This window comes from Dipodomys spectabilis, unplaced genomic scaffold, assembly GCF_019054845.1.
Source record: "Dipodomys spectabilis isolate Male_0828 unplaced genomic scaffold, ASM1905484v1 ptg000700l, whole genome shotgun sequence".
In the NCBI taxonomy this organism is placed as follows: Eukaryota; Metazoa; Chordata; class Mammalia; order Rodentia; family Heteromyidae; genus Dipodomys; species Dipodomys spectabilis.
In genome coordinates this window covers 30,363-54,029 of record NW_024871377.1, presented here as the reverse complement: position 1 = coordinate 54,029, position 23,667 = coordinate 30,363, and the positions used below count along the sequence as shown (strand labels likewise).

The 23,667-nt window shown below is 66.3% G+C and overlaps 2 protein-coding genes across 2 annotated transcripts; one reads left to right on the top strand and one right to left on the bottom strand.

Moving 5' to 3' along the window:
- The first annotated feature begins 10,071 nt into the window (after positions 1 to 10,071).
- Gng13 (G protein subunit gamma 13) lies at positions 10,072 to 11,144 on the top strand. Its single transcript, XM_042672367.1, has 2 exons — positions 10,072 to 10,169; positions 10,965 to 11,144. Exons 1-2 carry the CDS (start codon positions 10,072 to 10,074, stop codon positions 11,068 to 11,070), a joined length of 204 nt encoding a protein of 67 aa, XP_042528301.1. The 3' UTR covers positions 11,071 to 11,144.
- On the bottom strand, positions 11,095 to 23,661 carry Chtf18 (chromosome transmission fidelity factor 18). Its single transcript, XM_042672362.1, has 22 exons — positions 23,507 to 23,661; positions 23,390 to 23,451; positions 21,014 to 21,161; positions 20,716 to 20,884; positions 20,262 to 20,354; positions 20,128 to 20,180; positions 19,872 to 20,001; positions 19,313 to 19,522; positions 18,854 to 18,951; positions 18,519 to 18,642; positions 18,286 to 18,434; positions 18,099 to 18,192; positions 17,287 to 17,385; positions 16,549 to 16,679; positions 16,020 to 16,167; positions 12,911 to 13,135; positions 12,677 to 12,826; positions 12,463 to 12,593; positions 11,885 to 12,029; positions 11,676 to 11,807; positions 11,398 to 11,455; positions 11,095 to 11,306 (listed from the first exon to the last, which is right to left on the bottom strand). Exons 1-22 carry the CDS (start codon positions 23,659 to 23,661, stop codon positions 11,173 to 11,175), a joined length of 2,838 nt encoding a protein of 945 aa, XP_042528296.1. The 3' UTR covers positions 11,095 to 11,172.
- Positions 23,662 to 23,667: the final 6 nt, after the last annotated feature.

The following is a 23,667-nucleotide window of genomic DNA, read 5'->3' as shown; positions in this document are numbered from 1 at the left end:
AGCCAAGATTCCAGGCCACCCCAGGCCCCTTCTGGGAAGTGGAGAGCCTGGAAGGCCTCGGCAATGTACACAGACCTCAGCACAGCCCACAAGCAAGAGCCCACACACACCTGAGGCTCTGTGCATAACAAGGAAGCAGGTAAACACCCAGAAGTCCAGACACTGTCCCCACTAGGCTGGGCAGTCCTTCCCCCAGGACATTCTGGCTGCTGGTGTTTGAAGCAGACACGATACTTTGATTTAAAAGCTGGACATTCCCGTGTCCTCTTACCCTGGAGCCTGGCAGCGGAAGCACAGAGTGTCCAGGGACTCAGCAAGCTGGAGAGGATACCCATGCCTGCCGGGAGCCCCGTGTGCCTGTGGTCCCGAACAACTGCATGTGTGCTACATGTAGCTGCGTTTACATGTTTTGTGTAGCCCTGACAGGCAGCTATGAGAGCTACCAGAGCGACTTTACTTGCCTAGTGCCACACTCAAAACACAAAGGGAGGGCTGGGAAGGTGGCTCAGTGGTAGAGCGCTTGCCTTGCATGGGTGAGGGCCTGGGTTTGATTCCTCAGCACCGCATAAGCAGAAAAAGCCGGAACTGACGCGGTGGCTCCAGCGGTAGTGTTAGTCTTGAGCTGAAGAGCTGAGGGACAGCAGCCAGGCCGAGATCAGGCCCCATGACCACCACCAACAACAAAAACAAGTAAAGGGAGACCAGGTGTGGCCTGTAATGCATGCCTCTAACCCAAGCTACCTGGCAAGCGGAGACCAGATCGCTAACTGGAGCCATCCTAAGCAAGAGGTTCTCAAGAACCCCTTTTTCTTTTTTTTTTTCTTGTCTTTCTTTTTGTGGTGGTGGGGATGGGACCCAGGACGCTGCACTTGCTAGGCAAGTGCTTTGCCACTGAGCTGCCTCCCACCCCCACCCCCGCCGCCCCCAAGAATCCACCCGAACTGATGAGCGTGTGATGTGAGCATCAGACCCTACCTGAACGGTCACCACAGCAAAAATGGCTGGGCTCGCGGCTCGCGCCATGTGGGGCTGTCCTCCCAGCAGCCGCCCACAGGCTCTGCCGTGGTGGCGGGAGCTTCTGCAGGCCGGAAAACCCTGACACAGCATCACAGAAAGAAAAGCAGACACAGCTCCATCCCAGAACACAGGGGCAGGTGGGCGCCTCCCCCCCCCCCCCACTCCACCTTTTACTGGAAAGTACTATCAGCCGGGGGTAGGCAGCCAGAGGTGTGCACAAGGCCCCACGGGAACCCAGGAAAATGACCAAACCAGCTGCTGCACCCCAGGAACGGAGCCCCGGTCCCACAGTCAGAACAGAGCGTGCACCTGGTCCTCTGGGGCCCCAAGCCGCAGGGCAGCCTGGGGGTGTGCCCAGGGCTCCCAGATTCCCCCTTCCATTCCCCGGGGGAAGGAGCAGCAGGGCCAGCCAGGAGGCAGACACAAGGAATCCGAGTGTTTCACAGCTGAGAGCTGCAGAATTCACACACAGCCTGGGACTGGGTGGACTGCCCTCTTAGACTGGGAGTGAGCACAACACGCAACATGAGGGCCAGGTGTGCCAGACCCCGAAGCCAGGGAGCAAAGGAAGAGGAAGGAGGAGGGGAGGGAGGCAGGGACTGAAGGAGGCATCTGATTTTATCTGGCTTTTTTCCAAAATAAAATCTAATCCATCATCTCTGGGAGAAAGCTGCTAATGAAAACTTAAGAGACAGTGAGTGAGACTTAGAATCCCTGGGGTCTCTCCAGGAAGACGCTCAACAGTCTCGAAAACCTCCGGTCCCACCGGCAGAGGAGAGCCCAGCCCAGGCCTCCTGGACCCCTGCTCTTTCAGGAACCAGTCCCCACCATGGAAGCACAGGCCGGCTTGGGGGCCAGGGAGGGGTGGCGCCCCCTCTGGGCAGGACACCACAGCCCCCCTCACCCTGAGGGTAGGCCATGGGTGGGCTGCACCCTCTCCGGGGTGGGGGGGCAGGCCTGGGAGCGGCCCGGAGGCCCAGGCCCCAAGGGAGAGACAGGGCTGTCTGGGGCCCCTCCCGCCCTGGCCCAGCCCCCTCTTCATTGTATAACACGCGTACTGTGGACCTCACCACCTCAGTGTTCCTAAGCCAGAGCCACGAATGACGCGGACACAGCTTGCAGCCTCCAACCCACCCAGCTCCAGACACTCCCTTCAAAATGAGCTCCTCCAGTCAGGCGCTAGTGGCTCACCCCTAAAATCCCAGCTACTCAGGAGGCGGAGATCTGAGGATCACAGTTCAGAGCCAGCCTGGGCAGGAAAGTCCGAGAGACTCTTACCTCCAATACATTACTCAGAAAAAGGCAGAAGTGGCGCTGTGGCCCAAGTGGTAGAGCGCTAGCCTTGAGCAAAAGTAGCTCAGGGGCAGTGTGCCCAGGCCCTGAGTTCAAGCCCCTCAGGCCCCTCACCAACCCTGCCCACAGCCACCAGCGTCCCCTCTCATTTGCTGCCCCTAGCTTAGTACGCCATGTCTCGGGCTGATAGAACTAAAGCCACTCAACAGCAGCCCAGGTTAAATAATGTCTCCTCTCTTACCCTGTGGGAGACCCTATCCTAAAACCTGGTGAAAGCCAGAACGACTAAAAGCCAAACCCTAGAGCAGCTTAGGCCCTCAGAACCACCACAGGGGTCAGAGAGGGTCCTGGTTCCTGGTCATCACAGTCCCGTTGAGGCCCTGACGTGTGATCCACAGCAGCCCCACGGCCACAGCGTGAGCCCACCTGCCTGGGTCAGCGCCTCGCTGCTCACCTCTCCCGGGAGGCCCAGCATGGAGGGAGGGAGGGGCCATGCTGGGCCTGGATGAAGTGCAGAGCGGAGGAAGCGGAGGCTGGACACGCAAGCCAGGCCAGAGCTCCGGCCAGAGTGGCCTCCAGAAGAAAACCATCCAGCTGACCGCTTCCTGAATGCCTCGGCCACAAAGACTAAACTATGCCACGAAGAACAGGCCATCCCTCCTCCACCTCCTCAGTCCAGGGCTCTGACAACTACCATGAATAATGGTGAGATGCCTGTGTGTGGGCTCACCTTGAGTTTCTCCCACGTGGAGTCAGAGGACTGAGCGCCGTCCCCACCTCCCAGCGGCAGGCACAAGCCACGGCTGCCAGCCAGGCCTGCCCTCCCGCCCTGGGACCCTGGGAGCACGGGGCTTTGTCAGGCCCACCTGCCCCAGAAACGACCTGAGGGCAGCCCTCCACGCTCAGCTGCTCTTGCCACAGCTTCCTGTGGTGCCGACAGCACACGCCTGAGACGCTGCCTTCCAGCAAAAAGGGAATGACTCCGAGGGGGGCAAAGCAAATGCTCTGCTCACCATGCCATGCAGAGTGGCTGCGGTCAGAAATCCTCAGACTGTGCATGGCAGTCAGCCAGGGCGGCCTGGGGTCCTGGCAGCCATGATGGTGAACGCCACCATGACCACCATGACCATCACCATCACGGTTATCACCACCCACCACCGCCTTCACCACGGCCATCACCACCATGACCATCACCATCACATTGATCATCACCACCCACCACCGCCTTCACCACGGCCATCACCACCATGACCATCACCATCACAACGATCATCACCACCCACTACTGCCTTCACCACCATGACCATCACCATCACGATCATCACCACCCACTACTGCGTTCAACGCGGCCATCACCACCATCACCATCATCATCACGATCATCACCCACCACCATGTTCACCGCGGCCATCACCACCATGACCATCACCATCACGATCATCACCACCCACCACCGCCCTCACTGCGGCCATCACCACGGTCACTGTCGATCCTGCCACCCTCACTGCCACCACCATCTTCATCACCATGGTGACTCCCCAAGGTCACCTAGGGCAGTTGAGTTGGCATTGCCGTGAATCACCTGGGTGTGGGCCATGGGACAGGTTGACAGTGGCTCTGAGTGTCAGAGAGCGAGGAACCTGAACCCAGCACAGAGCCTGGCCACAAAGACCAGGAAGACGTAAGAGGCCGCAGCCCAGCATCGCGATCCTGACCCCAGCTCCCATCTGGACACGGGCCATGTGGAGTCCACAGACAGGAGGACCGCAGAGGCCAGAGCGCAGAAGGCTCTCTGAGCACTGACTCCAGCGAAGGAGGAACCCCGGGGCAGGCGGCAGCCCCTAAATTCACACACCTGAAAGCACAGAACACTGAGTATTTGAAGCCCAAATTTCCACTCCTGGGGAGGTAGCTCGACTGCAGAGTTCTTGCCTAGTGTTCAGGAAATCATGGACTTAATTCCCAGCACCACAAGAGGAGGAAAAGTTATCTTTAGAAGGGCTCAGAGCAGAGCCTCAGTCTGGAGCCAGGCAGGCTTGGGGCACCGACCCGCAGGCCTGTGGCTCCACCTTGCGGCCACAGCGGGAGGAGCACAGGCCGGCGAGGCGCAGGCTGGGCCGGGGCGTGGAGACCGGCTCTGTCCACAGAGCAACATGAGAAGTGGAGTGCTGTCAGCCATCTTCCTTGCAAACCAGAGGGGTCCTCTCTCCAGACCGAGCCTGCTGAGGCCGGGCTGGGTCCCTCCCCTGTCTGGGCCTGGGGAAGGGCCAGGCCCAGCAGCCCTGCTGCCCCTGTCAAAAAGAATCAGCCGGCGGGGAAGGACCCCCACCCCCGTTCTGTTCAAGCTTGGTGTAGGTTAACAATCCCTTAATTATTTTTTTGGGTCCGGTCGTGGGGCCTGAACTCTGTCCCTCAGCTCTTCAGCTCAAGGCTAGCGCTCTAACACTTGAGCTACAGCACCACTTCTGGTTTTCTGGTGGTTTTGAAGACTCATGGACTTTGCTGCCCAGGCTGGCTTTGAACGGCGATCCTGACCTCAGCCTCCTGATGCAGCTCATAAGGCACTGAGGGCCCTGCACCGGGTCTCTGCCACCACCGAAGCCTCAAGGCTGGAGCCTGAGCCCCGCAAGAGCCCTGCCCTGCCCTGTGAGCACAGGCCCCGCACAGCCCTGCCCTGCTCCACGTGAACACAGACCCCACACAGCCCTGCCCCGCGTGAGCACAGACCCCGCACCAGGACCAGGGCGGGAGTGCGAGGCCCGGGGCGCCCCGGCGCGCTCCCGGCCCGCAGGCAAAGCCACCCGGGACCGACCTCCTGGAGTCTCTGCCCGCTTCAAAGACGGCCGCGCGGGAGCCGGCCCACGACTCCCCCCCTTCCGGTCCCGACCGGAAGCTGCCGCCGAGGAGCTGGGCCGGGGCAGCAACTTGTCGCCGCTGCTGGTCGGGTCTGGCTCTGGGGAGCAGCCGAAGGCCGCGTGCAGAGCCTCAGGTCCCCGGGCCGGGGCCGCTCCCTCCGCCTCCGCGCCCAGACACGGGGCGGCGGTCCTGCACGGCCGGGCTCGCCTGTCCTGTCCCCCCCATCCCCCGGGGTCACGCACGGGGCGGCGGTCCTGCACGGCGGGGCTCGTCTGTCCCCCCATCCCCCGGGGTCCTGCACGGGGCGCTGGTCCTGCACGGTGGGGCTCGTCTGTCCCCCCATCCCCCGGGGTCCTGCACGGGGCGCTGGTCCTGCACGGTGGGGCTCGGCTGTCCTGTCCCCCCCATCCCCCGGGGTCACGCACGGGGCGGTGGTCCTGCACGGCGGGGCTCGTCTGTCCCCCCCATCCCCCGGGGTCACACATGGGGCGCTGGTCCTGCACGGTGGGGCTCGGCTGTCCTGTCCCCCCCATCCCCCGGGGTCACACATGGGGCCGCGGTCCTGCACGGTGGGGCTCGTCTGTCCCCCCATCCCCCGGGGTCACGCACGGGGCGCTGGTCCTGCACGGCGGGGCTCGCCTGTCCTGTCCCCCCCATCCCCCGGGGTCACGCACGGGGCGGTGGTCCTGCACGGCGGGGCTCGTCTGTCCCCATCCCCCGGGGTCACACATGGGGCGCTGGTCCTGCACGGTGGGGCTCGGCTGTCCTGTCCCCCCCATCCCCCGGGGTCACACATGGGGCCGCGGTCCTGCACGGTGGGGCTCGTCTGTCCCCCCATCCCCCGGGGTCACGCACGGGGCGCTGGTCCTGCACGGCGAGGCTCGCCTGTCCTGTCCCCCCCATCCCCCGGGGTCTCGCACGGGGCGGTGGTCCTGCACGGCGGGGCTCGTCTGTCCCCCCATCCCCCGGGGTCATGCACGGGGTGCTGGTCCTGCACGGCGGGGCTCGCCTGTCCTGTCCCCCCCCATCCCTGGGGTCACACATGGGGCCGCGGTCCTGCACGACAGGGCTCATCTGTCCCCCCCATCCCCCGGGGTCATGCACGGGGCGGAGGTCCTGCACGGTGGGGCTCGCCTGTCCTGTCCCCCCCATCCCTGGGGTCACACATGGGGTGGCCGTCCTGCACGGCAGGGCTCGTCTGTCCCCCCATCCCCGGGGTCATGCATGGGGCGGCGGTCCTGCACGTCGGGGCTCGCCTGTCCTGTTCCCCCCGCCCCAGGGGTCACGCACTGGGCAGCCATCCTGCACAGGCAGGACGCACGGGGCACGCTGGCCCCGTGGGCACGCACGCACACGCGCGCGCGCGCACACACACACAGCCCAGCCCCTGCTGCTGGACACGGCCTGGCCCTGGGATGTGGCCATCTCACAGACACTGGCTCCCCCTGCCGCTGGGCCCACTGCCCTACCAGAGCCTCCCGCATACACTGGAGCTGCTTCTAGAAGCCCCCGAGATGAGCCCCAGGGCACTGCCCACCGCAGGCCACCTCCCCCACCCCGGCCCGCACCCCTCCTGCCAGTGGCACCGCCAGGAGGCCGTGTGCACAGATGGTCAGGCCGGCCCGGCCCGTGTGGACCCCTCAGCCCGTGCTCCCGCCGGCCTGCGTGCCCACTGGGGGCACTCCAGCCCAGGGAGGCCATTTCTAGGCCAGCAGGAGCCTGTGTGCTTACCTGGTGGCCCAATTTGTGCCCTAATTTCACGAGAAGCCTCTGGGACAGCTGCTGGCACCTGAGTGGGCCAGCAGTAGGAAACAAGATGGCCAGAACATAGGCCAGGGCGAGTCGGGACCAGACCCAGGAGCCTCGGCAGGCCGAGTGGGCTCCGCTTGGAGAGCCTGGCAGGAAGCTGAGCACAAAGGGATTCTGGGCCCTGTCTTGGTGGAGACCAGGCCTCAGGGGTCTGGAGGAGCTGAGGTACCCTGAAGGGACTCACACCGGGCAGATGGGGACACTGCACTCTGCTGGCAGACAAGGGGCCGCGGGGCGGTGGGCGTGGCCTGCAGAGGCGGCAGAGGAGCACTTGAGCCCTGGGTTCCATTCCTCAGCACCACACGCACAGAAAAAGGATGAAGTGGCCCTGTGACTCAAGTGATGAGTGCTAGCTTTGAACAAGAAGCTCAGGGACAGCGCCCAGAACCTGAATTCAAACCCAGTACTGGCAAAAAAACAAAAAGGGGGGGTCAATACCAGACTGCCCTACACAGTGATCACCCCCCCATCCCAGCCTGCCCTCTGTGGTGAGCACCCCAGGAACCAGATCAGTGGGACATGCACCCCAACCCAGGCCTGAACCCAGGGCCACACCAGTACTTGCATCCCCTTGCTATGAGCATCTTGGGTCTATTTTTATTCTTGGTTATGGGGCCTCAACTCTGGGCCTGGGCACTGTCCCTCAGCTCTTCAGCTCAAGGCCAGCGCTCTACCACTTGAGCCACAGCGCCACTTCCGGCTTTTTTCTTTTTGCTTATGTGGTGCTGGGGAATCAAACCCAGGGCCTCAGGCATGCAAGGCCAGCATTCTACCACTTGAGCTACAGCGCCACTTCGTTTTCTGGTGGTTCATTGGAGGTAAGAGTCTCACAGATGTTCTTGCCTGGGCTGGTTTTGAACCACGATCCTCAGATCTCAGCCTCCTGAGTAGCTAGGATGACAGGCATGAGCCACCAGCACCCGGCTGCATCTTAGGAAACACCTAGGTATGGTGGGCCTGTTGTGGGGCGTGCTAAGCAGTACAGGGTCCTGGGCCGTGAGGCTTGTGGTATTCCCACTGGAGCTCGGACCAGAGACATTCCTGCACCGCAACAAGTGCACAGCATCCAGGGCCTCCTGGCAGGACCCTTTAACCTCATGTTCTAACTCCAGAGTTCTCTTCCCAGGGTGTCCCTACTGGCTACGTACTGGCGTGCACACCCAAAGCACAGGGGGACCCAAGCAGGAAGGGTGTGCACAGGCCAGCCCCGAGGTAAACCTCCCCCACGCCGAGAGGCAGCCATCTGCCCCGAGGCAGGCTGGCCCTGACGGCCTCAAGCTCCCCATACCCCAAATCCACAGAAGACAGTAATCCCTCATTTCCTCCCATGCCCCAGTTCCAGAGGTGCCTCCTGACCCAGCCACACACCAAGCCCAGCCGTGAGGCACAGGTGACCCCATTTCACCAGCCCCTGCAGGGAAGTCTGCCAACCAGTGCCGGGCCCAGCTCCATCTGTCCACAGACCACCTCCCCGCCAGGCCAGCACTGGGGGCTCCTAGCGCCCAGGCAGTGGGCGGATGGCTTGCCTACAGAGCCTCTCCTAGTCCTGTGCGGCACCTGGTGTCCTCCCTTCCCTCCCTCCGCCCCACCCCCCGCGGCCCCTGGTTGCTGTCTGGGGGCCCCTGCCCAGGGTGCAGCCCGGCCCGTGCGTCACTTCGCGGCCCCTAGGGAGCCCCTCTGCTGAGCGCTAGCGAGGTGCTCAGCAGAGCTGTGCAGGGCTGATGAGCACAGGGCCTCCCCGGCCCCCTCCCCTCAGCACAGCAACCCCAGGCATGTGTGGCACAAGGCCCCTCGCCCCGGCCCCCCCCCAGCCCAGCCAGAGGCCCCGCCCCAGCCCCCCCAGCCTGGCCAGACTGACTCCTTCAGGGTGCTGTCAACTTGAAGCCATAGCACAGGGAGCAACTCCTGGGAGGCCCAGGCCCCTGGGCCGGGGGTGGGACCACACCTGGCCAAGGCCTTCAGCAGCCCCTGGCAGCCGGGAGGCCAGTGACTGCAGGGCAGGGCAGGGGTCCTGGCCTCCCTCCACCCAAGGGGCCTTCTGGTCTGGGTGCCACTGGCCCCCAAGGCAGCCCCGGAGGCCTCGGCACCTGCAGGGCCCCACTGCACGCCGGGAGGGGTCAGCAGAGCCACGGGGGTGGGGGGAGCTCCTGGCCCAGCCCAGCGAGGCGGTGCCCGGCCCCAGGTGGCAGGAGTGGGCGGGGCGCCTGCCCGGCTCTGCCAGCCTCGCTGCCCAGCCCTGCAGAGCTGCTCATTGCTGCCCGCCTCTCCAGCCACCACCGCTACCCACCACACGCTCTTGCTTGTCACCTTCCAGAGTAAGTTCAGCCAGCAGGCGCCGGGCGGGAGGGGGGACCAAGGCCCCGTACCCTCCATACCCAACCCCAACTCCTGAGAGAAGGCAGGGCGGTGGGACAGCCGCGTCGGGACACAGGCAGGGCAGGGCCCGGACCTCAGGCTCTGGGGGAACCTGTCTGCGGGCCCTCAGCCCCGCTTCTGGCCGACCCCCTCCTCCCAGGCCAGGCTCCAAAGCCTCACCCCCCTAGGTGCTCTGCCCGGCCCAGCCCCGGCAGCCGGGGTGGGGTATGAAGGGACTGGCGGACGCCCTGGAGATGGGAAGGGCAGGGGCAGCACCCCACACCTGCACGCAGCCGGCTCGGCCTGGGATGCAAATGGCAGCCACACCCCCAGCCGTGGGCGGGCTTAGGACCTGCCCGGGGCTCCCACCTGCGCACAGCGGGAGGGCCCCTGCTTGCGGGGGGCAGTGGGGGAGGGGGCCGGCGCGGGCACCCTGGGCCCCGGCAGGGAGGCTGCGGACTGCGGTGCAGAGCCTGGGATGGAAGTTTGCCCTGCAGTTAATGAGCTCCTTTGGGGGGGGAGGCGCTGGCTAATGAGGCTGTCTGGGACATCTGGGCCCTGCGCCCTGGCACCACCTCTGCGGACCTCAGGCCACGCTGGCAGGAGACGGCCCCAGGCCCGGACCCCCTCCCTCAGTCCTGGGGGCTCAGGACCAGGACATGAGCGCGCTGAGCAGCTCTGGCTGTGGCTTCTCCCCTGCCCCCCAGCTCCAGGCTGGCGACTTCCGAAGCCCCCGACCCCATGGAGGAGTGGGACGTCCCACAGATGAAGAAAGAGGTAGAGAGCCTCAAGTACCAGCTGGCCTTCAAGAGAGAGATGTCTTCCAAGAGCATCCCCGAGTGAGTGCCGCCCACCCAGCACCTCGTCCACCTGCCCAGGCTGCTCATTTGCATGAGCCAGGACCAAGGGGGGCAGGGGAGGGGCCATGGGAGGGGCCATGGGAAGGGCCAGCGGGGGGGAGCACGGGAGGGGCCAGCGGGGGGGGGCACGGGAGGGGCCAGCGGGGGGGGGGGGCACAGGAGGGGCCAGCGGGGGGGGGGCACAGGAGGGGCCACGGGAGGGGCTGGGGGGGCACGGGAGGGGCCACGGGAGGGGCTGGGGGGGCACGGGAGGGGCCAGCGGGGGGGCACGGGAGGGGCCAGCGGGGGGGGGGCACGGGAAGGGCCATGGGAGGGGCTGGGGGGGCACGGGAGGGGCTGGGGGGGCACGGGAGGGGCTGGGGGGGCACGGGAGGGGCTGGGGGGGCACGGGAGGGGCCAGCGGGGGGGGCACGGGAGGGGCCAGCGGGGGGGGCACGGGAGGGGCTGGGGGGCACGGGAGGGGCCAGCGGGGGGGGGCACGGGAGGGGCCAGAGGGGGGGCTGGGGGGCACAGGAGGGGCCAGCAGGGGGGGCATGGGAGGGGCCAGAGGGGGGGCATGGGAGGGGCCAGAGGGGGGGCATGGGAGGGGCCAGAGGGAGGGTCACGGGAGGGGCGGGGGGTGGGGGGCAGGGAGGACACGGGAGGGGCCAGAGAGGGATAGGAAAGGCCAGAGGGGGGCTGGGAGGGGCCAGGGGATGGGCAGGGGGGGGCACGGGAGGGGTAGCCAAGATGGCGGCTGGCACTCTCCCGCACTCATGCCGGCCCCACCCACAGGCTGCTGAAGTGGATTGAGGACGGGATCCCCAAGGACCCCTTTCTGAACCCCGACCTGATGAAGAACAACCCCTGGGTGGAGAAGGCCAAGTGTGCCATCCTGTGAGCGCGGTTTGAGCAGCGCGCTGCGGGTTTATAAAGACTTCTCCCTGTGTCTGTGTCTGCGTCTGCGTACACTGGGGGCAGCGCCGCCAGCCCTGGGGCGGGCCTACAGCAGGTCCCTGATGTACAGGCTGCGCCGCACAGCGTTGGAGACCCCCTCGTTGAAGCGGAACCACACCTCGCTCCTGCCCAGGGCTGCGCCCATACGCAACTCGGCAGCGTCCTCTGCAGCCTTGGCCTCTGTGGGGACCACACCGTTTCACCCCAAATAACCTCCTACGACCCCCCCCCGGCCCCCCGCCCCGGTCCGCCTCTCCCAGCCACCACACACCTGTGCTTGGGGCTGCGGCTCTCCTGACCACCACTCGTCCAAAGAAGTCCCTCTCGGGCTGGTGGGAAAAGAGCCATCAGACCCGTGGCCTGGGGTGGGGGGGGAGGACGGGGAATGGGTCTGGCCAGCAGATCAGGAGAGAGAAGGGACTTAAGGCCTTCCCAGGGCAGAAAGGACACAACCACCTCTGAGCAACGTGCCAAGGCCAGGGAGCCACTCCAGCCCAGGAGGCCGCACGGCCGGCCTCTCCCGCAAGGCCGCCCCACCCAGCCCCGCACCTGTGCCTCCAGCGCCACCCTCTTCACGATGTGCTCCAGCCGCTGCTCGTGATTGCGCAGGGCAGGCCGCTTCTCCCCTTTCTCTGCACTGCTCCCCTGCGGGCTGGCAGGGCCTGGGGAGACCCCGGCCACCTGCAGGAGCGATGTGAGGGTCATTAAACAGGGCCAGGCCACGGTCACGTCCACCTTGGGGCTGGGGGCCAGCTCACCTGGGGGCTGTCTCCGGCCCAGGCCAACGCCTCTGCCCGCCGCATCTTCTCCACCTCAATCTCCCGGGCAATGAGCTGCTTGGCCTGGTAGGTAAGGGGCTTGCGGGCGGGCATCTGAGGGAAGCGGCAAACTTCCTCCACGTTCCTGCTCAAGTGGTCAGAGGACACCAGGGCACTGGTCACCAGCCAGAGACACCGATGGCGCCTGACCTGGCGCAAGGGGTGCGAGGGAGATCCTGCCACGCCACGCCTCCCCCGGCAGTCAGCGCCCCTGGCACATGCACATGAGCCCACGGCGAGCGCCCTAGCTGTACCGGGGGGGTGCTGTGAGAAGCTGAAGCTGCCCGGGCCAGGGCTGGCCGGGCCTCTCGCGGGCAGCAGGACCCAGCCTGCGGCAGCCACACGCCACAGCAAAGGGAGCCGGGCACGCACAAGGGAGACGCCAAGTCTGCGCGTCTCTGCAAGGATCCCCAAGCAGGGCCCCCAGCATGGCCACGGCTGCGCTGGCCTGGGCCACCCGTGGGAAGCTCACCCGTGGGACCCCCCGGCCTCCCCGCCATGAGCTCTGGGGGACTCACGGCTCCAGCTTATAGAGGTACTGCCCATCCGGGGTGCGTGCCTGGCGGTAGGTGAGGCTGTAGGCTAGCATGGTGCCCACCAGGCTGGACAGCTGTTGCTTCTCCCGGGCGCTGTACAGCTGCGTGCTCACCTAGACAGAGGAGCGGAGAGGAGGCTGAGCAGGGAAGGCCCGGCAGCCAGAGCCCGCGCGTCTCCATGGTGCGCAGCGCTCACCGGCCGCAGCTTGGGCGCGAGGACGTCCAGAAGCAGGCAGAGGGTGTCCAGGACAAGGGCCTGCGGCGTGGCCCGGCTGCGGGTGGCCGGCGTGATGCCCGACACCAGCGTCTGGATCAGGTTCCTTGTGTGGCTCATGCGGCTCTGGGCCTGGGGCAGAGAGTGAGCCAGGGCCGAGCTGGGAAAAGCCAGAGGCTGGGAGGCTGGGCCGGGGCGCAGGTGGGGCGGGCTCACCTCCTGCTGACTGCTGGGGAAGGAGATGCGCGGCACGTGGCTGCAGGCAAAGAGCACGTGGAAGGCCGCAGGGAGGAAGGGCAGGTAGCACAGAAGCTGGAAGTTCTGGCCCTGGTAGGCAGCCCCCTCCACCAGGTCATTGAAGGCCAGCCAGTCAAGGCCCGAGCACACCGTGCCCAGGCTGGAGTCCCGCAACCGGAGTCTCAGGAAGTTGTCAAACAAGCCCTGCGGGCAGCAGGGCCTCAGTGCCGTGCCTGGGCCTGGCACCCTGCCCCTCACGGCAGACACCACCTAGTGGGCCCCTGTAGATATGGGTGTAGGAATCTGCTCCCAATGCTAGGGAGTGGCTACAGACCAAGAAGCCCACACTGACTGAAGACAACAGCCCCAACCAGAGACAGCAGCACGGCGCCCAGCTCTGTGGCTGACCCACGGCCCCTCCTCACCCAGCCCTGTGGGTCCTCCCCATCCACAGCCCCTCCTCACACAGCCCTGTGGAGTCCTCCCCACCCCACGGCCCCTCCTCACGCAGCCCTGTGGGTCCTCCCCATCCACGGCCCCTCCTCACGCAGCCCTGTGGGTCCTCCCCATCCACGGCCCCTCCTCACCCAGCCCTGTGGGTCCTCCCCATCCACAGCCCCTCCTCACACAGCCCTGTGGAGTCCTCCCCACCCCACGGCCCCTCCTCACGCAGCCCTGTGGGTCCTCCCCATCCACGGCCCCTCCTCACGCAGCCCTGTGGGTCCTCCCCATCCACGGCCCCTCCTCACCCAGCCCTGTGGGTCCTCCCCATCCACAGCCCCTCCTCACACAGCCCTGTGGAGTCCTCCCCACCCCACGGCCCCTCCTCACCCAGCCCTGTGGGTCCTCCCCATCCACAGCCCCTCCTCACCCAGCCCTGTGGGTCCTCCCCATCCACAGCCCCTCCTCACCCAGCCCTGTGGGTCCTCCCCATCCACAGCCCCTCCTCACCCAGCCCTGTGGAGTCCTCCCCATCCACGGCCCCCTCCTCACCCAGCCCTGTGGGTCCTCCCCACCCCACAGCCCCTCCTCACCCAGCCCTGTGGGTCCTCCCCATCCACAGCCCCTCCTCACCCAGCCCTGTGGGTCCTCCCCACCCCACGGCCCCTCCTCACCCAGCCCTGTGGGTCCTCCCCATCCACAGCCCCTCCTCACCCAGCCCTGTGGGTCCTCCCCACCCCACGGCCCCTCCTCACGCAGCCCTGTGGAGTCCTCCCCATCCACAGCCCCTCCTCACCCAGCCCTGTGGGTCCTCCCCATCCACAGCCCCTCCTCACCCAGCCCTGTGGGTCCTCCCCACCCCACGGCCCCTCCTCACCCAGCCCTGTGGGTCCTCCCCATCCACAGCCCCTCCTCACCCAGCCCTGTGGGTCCTCCCCACCCCACGGCCCCTCCTCACGCAGCCCTGTGGAGTCCTCCCCATCCACAGCCCCTCCTCACCCAGCCCTGTGGGTCCTCCCCATCCACAGCCCCTCCTCACCCAGCCCTGTGGAGTCCTCCCCATCCACGGCCCCTCCTCACGCAGCCCTGTGGGTCCTCCCCATCCACAGCCCCTCCTCACGCAGCCCTGTGGGTCCTCCCCATCCACAGCCCCTCCTCACCCAGCCCTGTGGAGTCCTCCCCATCCACGGCCCCTCCTCACGCAGCCCTGTGGGTCCTCCCCATCCACAGCACCTCCTCACACAGCCCTGTGGGTCCTCCCCACCCCACGGCCCCTCCTCACACAGCCCTGTGGAGTCCTCCCCATCCACAGCCCCTCCTCACCCAGCCCTGTGGGTCCTCCCCATCCACAGCACCTCCTCACACAGCCCTGTGGGTCCTCCCCATCCACAGCACCTCCTCACACAGCCCTGTGGAGTCCTCCCCACCCCACGGCCCCTCCTCACGCAGCCCTGTGGGTCCTCCCCACCCCACGGCCCCTCCTCACCCAGCCCTGTGGGTCCTCCCCACCCCACGGCCCCTCCTCACCCAGCCCTGTGGGTCCTCCCCATCCACAGCCCCTCCTCACGCAGCCCTGTGGGTCCTCCCCATCCACAGCCCCTCCTCACCCAGCCCTGTGGAGTCCTCCCCATCCACGGCCCCTCCTCACGCAGCCCTGTGGGTCCTCCCCATCCACAGCCCCTCCTCACCCAGCCCTGTGGGTCCTCCCCATCCACAGCCCCTCCTCACCCAGCCCTGTGGGTCCTCCCCATCCACAGCCCCTCCTCACCCAGCCCTGTGGGTCCTCCCCATCCACGGCCCCTCCTCACCCAGCCCTGTGGGTCCTCCCCATCCACAGCCCCTCCTCACGCAGCCCTGTGGGTCCTCCCCATCCACAGCCCCTCCTCACCCAGCCCTGTGGAGTCCTCCCCATCCACGGCCCCTCCTCACGCAGCCCTGTGGGTCCTCCCCATCCACAGCCCCTCCTCACACAGCCCTGTGGGTCCTCCCCACCCCACGGCCCCTCCTCACCCAGCCCTGTGGAGTCCTCCCCATCCACGGCCCCTCCTCACCCAGCCCTGTGGAGTCCTCCCCATCCACGGCCCCTCCTCACCCAGCCCTGTGGGTCCTCCCCATCCACGGCCCCTCCTCACCCAGCCCTGTGGGTCCTCCCCATCCACAGCCCCTCCTCACGCAGCCCTGTGGGTCCTCCCCATCCACAGCCCCTCCTCACGCAGCCCTGTGGGTCCTCCCCATCCACGGCCCCTCCTCACCCAGCCCTGTGGGTCCTCCCCATCCACGGCCCCTCCTCACCCAGCCCTGTAGGTCCTCCCCACCCCACGGCCCCTCCTCACCCAGGTTTTCGGATGGGTCACAGATTTCCAGCTGCTAATCCAAAGCTGCTTAGCACTGGAGGCAGCTTAGGTAGGTTTTCCGGGGGGAGGGGGAGGAAAAGTCCACCTCTACCTTGGGTACCCACATCCAAAATAGAGCTCCTCCGCTCCCAGGACACCCCGCCCACCCTGGACTAGAGCAGAAGGCCCACAACTTGCATCCCAGGACCCCAGCAGAGCACAGGGACCCCCTGCCAGTCCCCCGTCCCCCTCCCCCCCTCTCTGCTGCCGTGCCAGAGGCAGAGGGCGTCAGGGTTTCAGAGGAAGGCGGGTACCTGGACCACCTTCTCATGCTCGCCCACAGCGGCGGCGACGCGCAGGATGTGGTGGAAACGCTGGGAGGCCAGCGACAGGGGGCCGGTGTGCTCCTCACCGTGCGGACGCGCCAGGGCTGGCACAGGCTGGCTCTGGCCCACGAGTCGCCTGCAGGTAGAAGCGGGAAGCAGGGAGTCCAGGGAGACACAGGGCACCTGCCTCTCAGAGGGTCATCCTGGCAACACCGGCGCTGGCCGGGGACCCCGGAGGCGCTGGCTTAAGCCCCCAGGCCTGGCAGGAAGACTGCTCAGAACTGACCTGGGGGCTGGGGCGGGTGTCAGGGAAGGGCATTTCAGCGACCAGCCTGAGCACACAACATTCCGTGGACCTAGGAGGCTCAGAGAAGCCTGAAGGCTGGTCAAAGGCTGCAGGCCTCACAGCACTAGGTGTGATGCTGGGGTGCTGAGCCCAGCTCAGGACACCACGGGCATCTCTGGCTCTGAGCACTATGACTGTCTGGGGCCAAAGCTGGCCTGGCATTCCTCCTACCTCTGAGCCCGGGGCAGCTGGAACACGTCCTGCCACACTGAGAACAGCCCCTTGCGCTGGTCCTTGAGACCAACGCGGGTGGTGTGCACGTCCCGCACACTCAGCTCCCGGCGGCCACGCCCGTACAGGAACTAGACACACGTGGTAGCGTGAGAGGCAGCCACCCCGCCTGGCCCACTGCCCAGGCCACCTGCCACCCACCCGTCCACCTGGGCCACCTGCCACCCGTCCACCTGGGCCACCTCCCACCCACCCATCCACCTGGGCCACCCACCTGTCCTCCTGGGCCACCGCCCGCCCATCCTCCTGGGCCATCTCCCACCCATCCACCTGGGCCACCTCCCACCCACCCGTCCACCTGGCCACCCACCCGTCCTCCTGGGCCACCTCCCACCCGTCCACCTGGGCCACCTCCCGCCCACCCGTCCACCTGGGCCACCTCCCGCCCACCCGTCCTCCTGGGCCACCTCCCGCCCACCCGTCCACCTGGGCCACCTCCCGCCCACCCGTCCACCTGGGCCACCTCCCGCCCACCCGTCCACCTGGGCCACCTCCCGCCCACCCGTCCACCTGGGCCACCTCCCACCCGTCCTCCTGGGCCACCTCCCGCCCGTCCTCCTGGGCCACCTCCCACCCGTCCTCCTGGGCCACCTCCCGCCCGTCCACCTGGGCCACCTCCCGCCCGTCCTCCTGGGCCACCTCCCGCCCGTCCTCCTGGGCCACCTCCCGCCCGCCCACCTGCAAGGTGTTAATGCAGGCGCGGATGTCATTGTCTGTCTTCTCACAGAGGGCTGCCAGCACGCCCGGGTCTGACCGCATGCCCTGCCGCAGGGAGATCTAGAGAAAGAGGCCGTCCACGCTGCTCCAAGAGCACAAAAACAGGCCACTGGCCCCAGAGTCCAACCCCTAGACATAGGGCAACAAGCCCTCCTGGAGGGCCCACAGGAAACAGGCTCACAGGAAGCTGGGGTTCACAGGAAACAGGCGCACAGGAAGCATGGGCCCCCAGGAAGCGTGGGCCCACAGGAAGCGGGAGCCCACAGGAAGCGGGAGCCCACAGGAAGCGTGGGCTCACAGGAAGCGGGAGCCCACAGGAAGCGTGGGCCCACAGGAAGCGTGGGCCCACAGGAAGCGTGGGCCCACAGGAAGCGGGAGCCCACAGGAAGCGGGAGCCCACAGGAAGCGGGAGCCCACAGGAAGCGTGGGCTCACAGGAAGCGTGGGCCCCCAGGAAGCGGGAGCCCACAGGAAGCATGGGCTCACAGGAAGCGTGGGCCCACAGGAAGCGGGAGCCCACAGGAAGCGGGGGCCCACAGGAAGCGTGGGCTCACAGGAAGCGGGAGCCCACAGGAAGCGGGGGCCCACAGGAAGCGGGGGCCCACAGGAAGCGGGCTCACAGGAAGCAGCCTACCCACCCACCGCTCAGGCCAAGCTGGTCCCGGACTAGATGGAGAAGGGGTGTAGGCATTTCAACGGAGGGAAAATAGGGGCGGGGTGGGAGGCCAGGGCTCCCCATGCCCCCAAGCCTCCACTCACAGCCACCCTGCTGACCTCCTGAAGCCGCTGCACCAGCCTGGAGGGCAGAGTCGGGGGCACGTGGAGCAGGAAGGCCTGCTGCTTCAACTGCCGCAAGGAGGGAGCAAACCTACGGGAGGGAGGGGCAGCACTGGCCGTACCACGGGCAGGCTCGGGCCCACGCCAGGGCAGGGGCCGCCCACGCCAAGGCACACCCACTCACTGGTCGTTGCAGATGCAGATAATGGGCCTGGTCAGAAGGCCTCCACCCGCCTGGCGCCGCCCTCCACCCGCGGGCACCGCCTGGGCCCCTGGCTCCACTTCCTGCGGACCTCCACGGTTCACGACGCTCAGGAGAACGTTGACGGCCGCCTTTGGGCAGGAGCAGAGGGGACTGGTGAGTTTTGGCCTGAGTCCCCCGGCTGCCCTGCGCCCCAGCAAGTAGGAGGGACTTACCGTAGGAGCCCCGTCAATCTCATCAATGATCAGGCAGTTGGGCCGGCCCCCTGCGCCCAGCACCGACTCCATCTGTGTGGCCGCCTCGATGCGTGTCCGGAAGGCCTCGGGGCTACGGTCATCACTGCACAGCGCAGAGGCCAGGAGAAGGGTCGCTGGCAGACGCAGCCCCTCCCCAGGGCGGTCTCTGTACCAGAGCCACACCCACACGGTGCCCACCACGAGACATGGCAGCTGCCAGCAAGGCCCAAGCGGGAGTCATCCCACCCATGGCCCCAGCCCCCGCCCGCAGGAGAAAGCCCACCCTCAACCAGAGATGCGCACACGCCTCTCACCTCGCGTTCATCTCCACCACACAGTACCCAGCGTGTCGGGCAACCACGTGTGCCAGCGTGGTCTTGCCCAGCCCCGGGGGCCCACACAGCAGTGCCACCTGCAGGTAAGAACAAGGGGTTCTGCGGCCCTGGCCTCTGGGAAGCTCCCACAGGACAGCCGGAGACAGGGACCAGAGTGCTCAGAGCAGAGGACCCTGCAAGAACTGACACAGCCAGTGCCGCGTGGATGACCCCAGCGCCCTACACAGCCTCCAGTGAATCACTAAAACAGATTCAAGCCCAAACGCAACCAGAGAAAAGGCTGATGCTGGCTCTTCACGTCAGCCCTGGTGTTGCCACACCTGCCCAACCTCTAGAACTAAAAGTGTCTCAGGAACCCCTAAGGCTGCAGTGGGACTGGCTGCCAGAGACCAGACCTTCAGGCTCAGGGAGTCCACGCCAGGGCAACACAGGACTCACCTTCTGCCGGGGCCTCCGGCTGGGGTCTAGCTCGGCCTCCAGCATCTCCTCCAGCACCTGCTCATGGCTTTTCCACTTGCCAGGGGCAGTGGCCTCCTTCCCTGTCCGTGCTGGCTCCACGCTGGGCCTGGGCTTCCGGGCAGGCCTCTCCTGCCCAAACACCACCAGGTCCCAGAGCTTCAGCCATTTGAGAAGACAGCGATTGGTGAACTGCAGTGGGGGGGAGACATGACCTAAGGGAAAGGTCCCTGAGCCACCAGACCCACCACAGATGGGAACACAGGCGCAGGAGGAAGGCCCTGCCAATAGGTAAGAGCAGATCTCACACTAGGGCCTGTACCCTCACAGCCCTGAACCCCATTCCCCACCCTAGCCAGGGAACTCCAGCACCAGAAAGGTACCCAAACCCCTAGCTCACAGGTTCACAAGCAGTAAGCCAAGTCTATGCTGACTCAGTTACCCCATTTACAACTCCACACCACTCTAACAGGCTGGCAATACAAACCACAGCTAAAAGAAAGCCAACTGTCAGGCATATCGAGCAAGAACACAGTCTCACATCATCACTGAGCAGCTCCGTGTAGTGTTGGGGTGCAAATTCATCTACCCACAGGCAGTGCTGGGGGGTGTCTGCAAGCTCTTCCTTAGGAGCACCCACAGGTTGGGCCTCTTCCTCTTCAGACCTAAGGCTGGAAAGTATATGTCCCGAGCTAACAAGCCCCAGCTATGACCCCTGACCTGGACTGTACTGTGTATGCCACAGGGTTGGTCCAGGAACCAACACTGGACCCAGGAGCAGAAGGGCCATCAGTCACCTGTGCAGAAAGTCCGAAAGACGCTGGGTCTCTTCAACCAGCCGCTGCCGCCGCTGTGCCAACAGAACAGGCTGAAGTCAGACAGCTCCGGTGCACAGTCCCTCCCCCACCCTTGCCCAAACCGCAGGCCCTACCTCACTGTCAACTTGCTCCTTCAGGGAGGGGAAGGACACACCCAGCAGGTCCAGCTGGCCTCGGCCTCGCCACTGGACAGTCGAGAGGGGGCTCTGGGGGGGGAGAAGACATCATCATCTCTGGATACAGTGCCCACCCCTAGAAGCTACCTGGCCAAGTGAGACAGAGGAGACCCCATCTCCACAGATGGGACCCAAAGGACGAGAGCTTTGAGGGAGAGGAGCAAGGGGAGGGCAGGGCGGAGGATCCCTTCGCCTCACGCCAGCCACAGTGGCCTGCAGACCACCTCCCGCAGGGAAGGGCCAGGCCTTCCACTCTCACCCTGGACGGTGGGCACGCCCTGCTGGCAAAAAGGGTAAATATGATCTATTGCCCAGTCTGCAGAAGACCTTCTGGGACCACGAGGCACACTGGGGACTGCTTTCTGTAAGCACCTTCCTAGACAGCACCCACCTGTACCCCGGTGCCCTTGGGGTCTGCTCGTAACACCAGAAAGGCCCGGTTGCCGCCGGTGGACGTCACATTGATGTAGTCCTCCAAGGTGGGAGGCCGCCTCAAGACAGGGTTGCGGGGAGCCGGCAGGGCGTGTGCGGGGCCCAGCTCAGTGCCGGGGTCCGGAGGCCTGGAAGGGGCCGGGCTCCAGCTCCCATCTTCTGGAGTGCCCAGCCGGCCTCCGCCACCCCCCCACAGAACCCCACCTCCCAGGCCCTCTGGAACAGGTAAGGGAATTGGCAGTCCCTAAGCCACACACCCAACACCCCAGAGCTCTGGGGGAATGTCAGGACTCAGCGGGGGAGTGATGGCCCCAGGCGGGGACTCAGGAAACGGTGGTTCCTCTATCTCTGAATCGAAGTTCAGCCTCTTCACCACCTCCAGCCTGGGGCGCTTGGCCCTGGGGGCTACAGAGACAAGCAGGGAAAAGATGGTCCCCTCCCCCTCAGGCCTCCCACCCCACCTGCACCCCGCCCCACCGTCCACCTCTCCCTCACACCCCATCTCAGCCCCACAACCTCTCTGCCTCACCCCTTCCACACACGTGCACGCACGCACACACACAGTATCAGCCCTCATGCCCCCACACTCCGGGCACACACACACGCACACGCACACACGCACAGTGCCTCAGCCCCTCTCACTCCTGCACTCCGGGCACACGCATGCACACACACAGTGTCAGCCCTCATGCTCCTGCATTCCGGGCACACACGCACGCGCGCACGCACACACAGTGTCAGCCCTCATGCTCCTACACTCGGGGCACACACGTGCACACAAACACCGTGCCTCAGCTCCTCTCGCTCCCGCACATGCACACACACGCACAGTGCCTCAGCTCCTCTTGCTCCCACACGCACACACACACACAATGCCTCAGCCCCTCTCGCTCCCACACACACACACACACACGCAGTGCCTCAGCCCCTTGCTCCCACACGCGCACACGCACAGTGCCTCAGCTCCTCTCGTTCCCGCACGCACACACACACCGTGCTTCAGCCCCTCTCGCTCCCGCACGCGCACACACACACAATGCCTCAGCCCCTCTCACTCCCGCACACGCACACCGTGCCTCAGCCCCTCGCTCCCACACACGCACACACACACACCGTGCTTCAGCCCCTCTCGCTCCCACACGCGCACACACACACCGTGCCTCAGCCCTTCTCGCTCCCACACGCGCACACATGCACGCACACACACTGCCTCAGCCCCTCTCGCTCCCACACGCGCACACATGCACGCACACACAGTACCTCAGCCCCTCTCGCTCCCACACGCGCACACATGCATGCACACACAGTGCCTCAGCCCCTCTCGCTCCCACACGCGCACACATGCACGCACACACAGTGCCTCAGCCCCTCTCGCTCCCGCACACGCACACGCACGTACACACAGTGCCTCAGCCCCTCTCGCTCCCGCACTCGGGGAACACACACACGCACACACAGTACCTCAGCCCCTCTCGCTCCCGCACTCGGGGAACACACACACGCACACACAGTACCTCAGCCCCACTCGCTCCCGCACATGCACACACGCACACGTACACACACACACACAGTGCCTCAGCCCCTCTCGCTCTCAGCCCCTCACTCCCGCACTCCGGGCACACACACAGGCACAGTGCCTCAGCCCCTCCCGCTCCCGCACACACACGCACACACACACACCGTGCCTCAGCCCCTCTCGCTCCTGCACACGCACACACGCACACGCAGTGCCTCAGCCCCTCACTCCCGCACACACACGCACAGTGCCTCAGCCCCTCCCGCTCCCGCACACACACGCACACACACACACACCGTGCCTCAGCCCCTCTCGCTCCTGCACACGCACACACGCAGTGCCTCAGCCCCTCACTCCCGCACACACATGCAGTGCCTCAGCCCCTCCCGCTCCCGCACACACACGCACACACACACACCGTGCCTCAGCCCCTCTCGCTCCTGCACACGCACACACGCACACGCAGTGCCTCAGCCCCTCGCTCCCGCACACACACGCACAGTGCCTCAGCCCCTCCCGCTCCCGCACACACACACACACACACACACACGCACAGTGCCTCAGCCCCTCCCGCTCCCGCACACACACACGCACACACCGTGCCTCAGCCCCTCTCGCTCCTGCACATGCACACACGCACACGCAGTGCCTCAGCCCCTCGCTCCCGCACACACACGCACAGTGCCTCAGCCCCTCTCGCTCCGGCACACACACACACACACGCACACACACACACCGTGCCTCAGCCCCTCTCGCTCCTGCACACGCACACACGCACACGCAGTGCCTCAGCCCCTCACTCCCGCACACACACGCACAGTGCCTCAGCCCCTCCCGCTCCCGCACACACACACGCACACACACACAGTGCCTCAGCCCCTCTCGCTCCCGCGCACACACACACACACACACACAGTGCCTCAGCCCCTCCCGCTCCCGCACACACACGCACAGTGCCTCAGCCCCTCTCGCTCCCGCACGCGCACGCACAGTGCCTCAGCCCCTCTCGCTCCCGCACACGCACGCGCACAGTGCCTCAGCCCCTCTCGCTCCCGCACACGCACGCGCACAGTGCCTCAGCCCCTCTCGCTCCCGCACTCCCGGCGCCCGCACATACTGGGAGGCGGGGGCCCGGCCGGCTCGACGTCACCCCGCCGCCCGCTTCGCGGCCCTGGCCGCCTGGAAGCCGGGCCGCGGGCCAGGCCGCGGGCTCGCGCAGGGCCCCGGGGCCGGCGTTCCCGCGGACAGAGGGTCGCGGTCGCCGCGCGGGGCTCCGGCCGGCTCCGGGCCCGGCGGCGGCCCGCCCTCCAGCTCGGCCAGCACCTCCAGCTCGGCCTCGAACTGCCGGTGGAAGTCGTCCTCCACGCCCCGCGCCTCGGAGTCCTCCATCCCGCC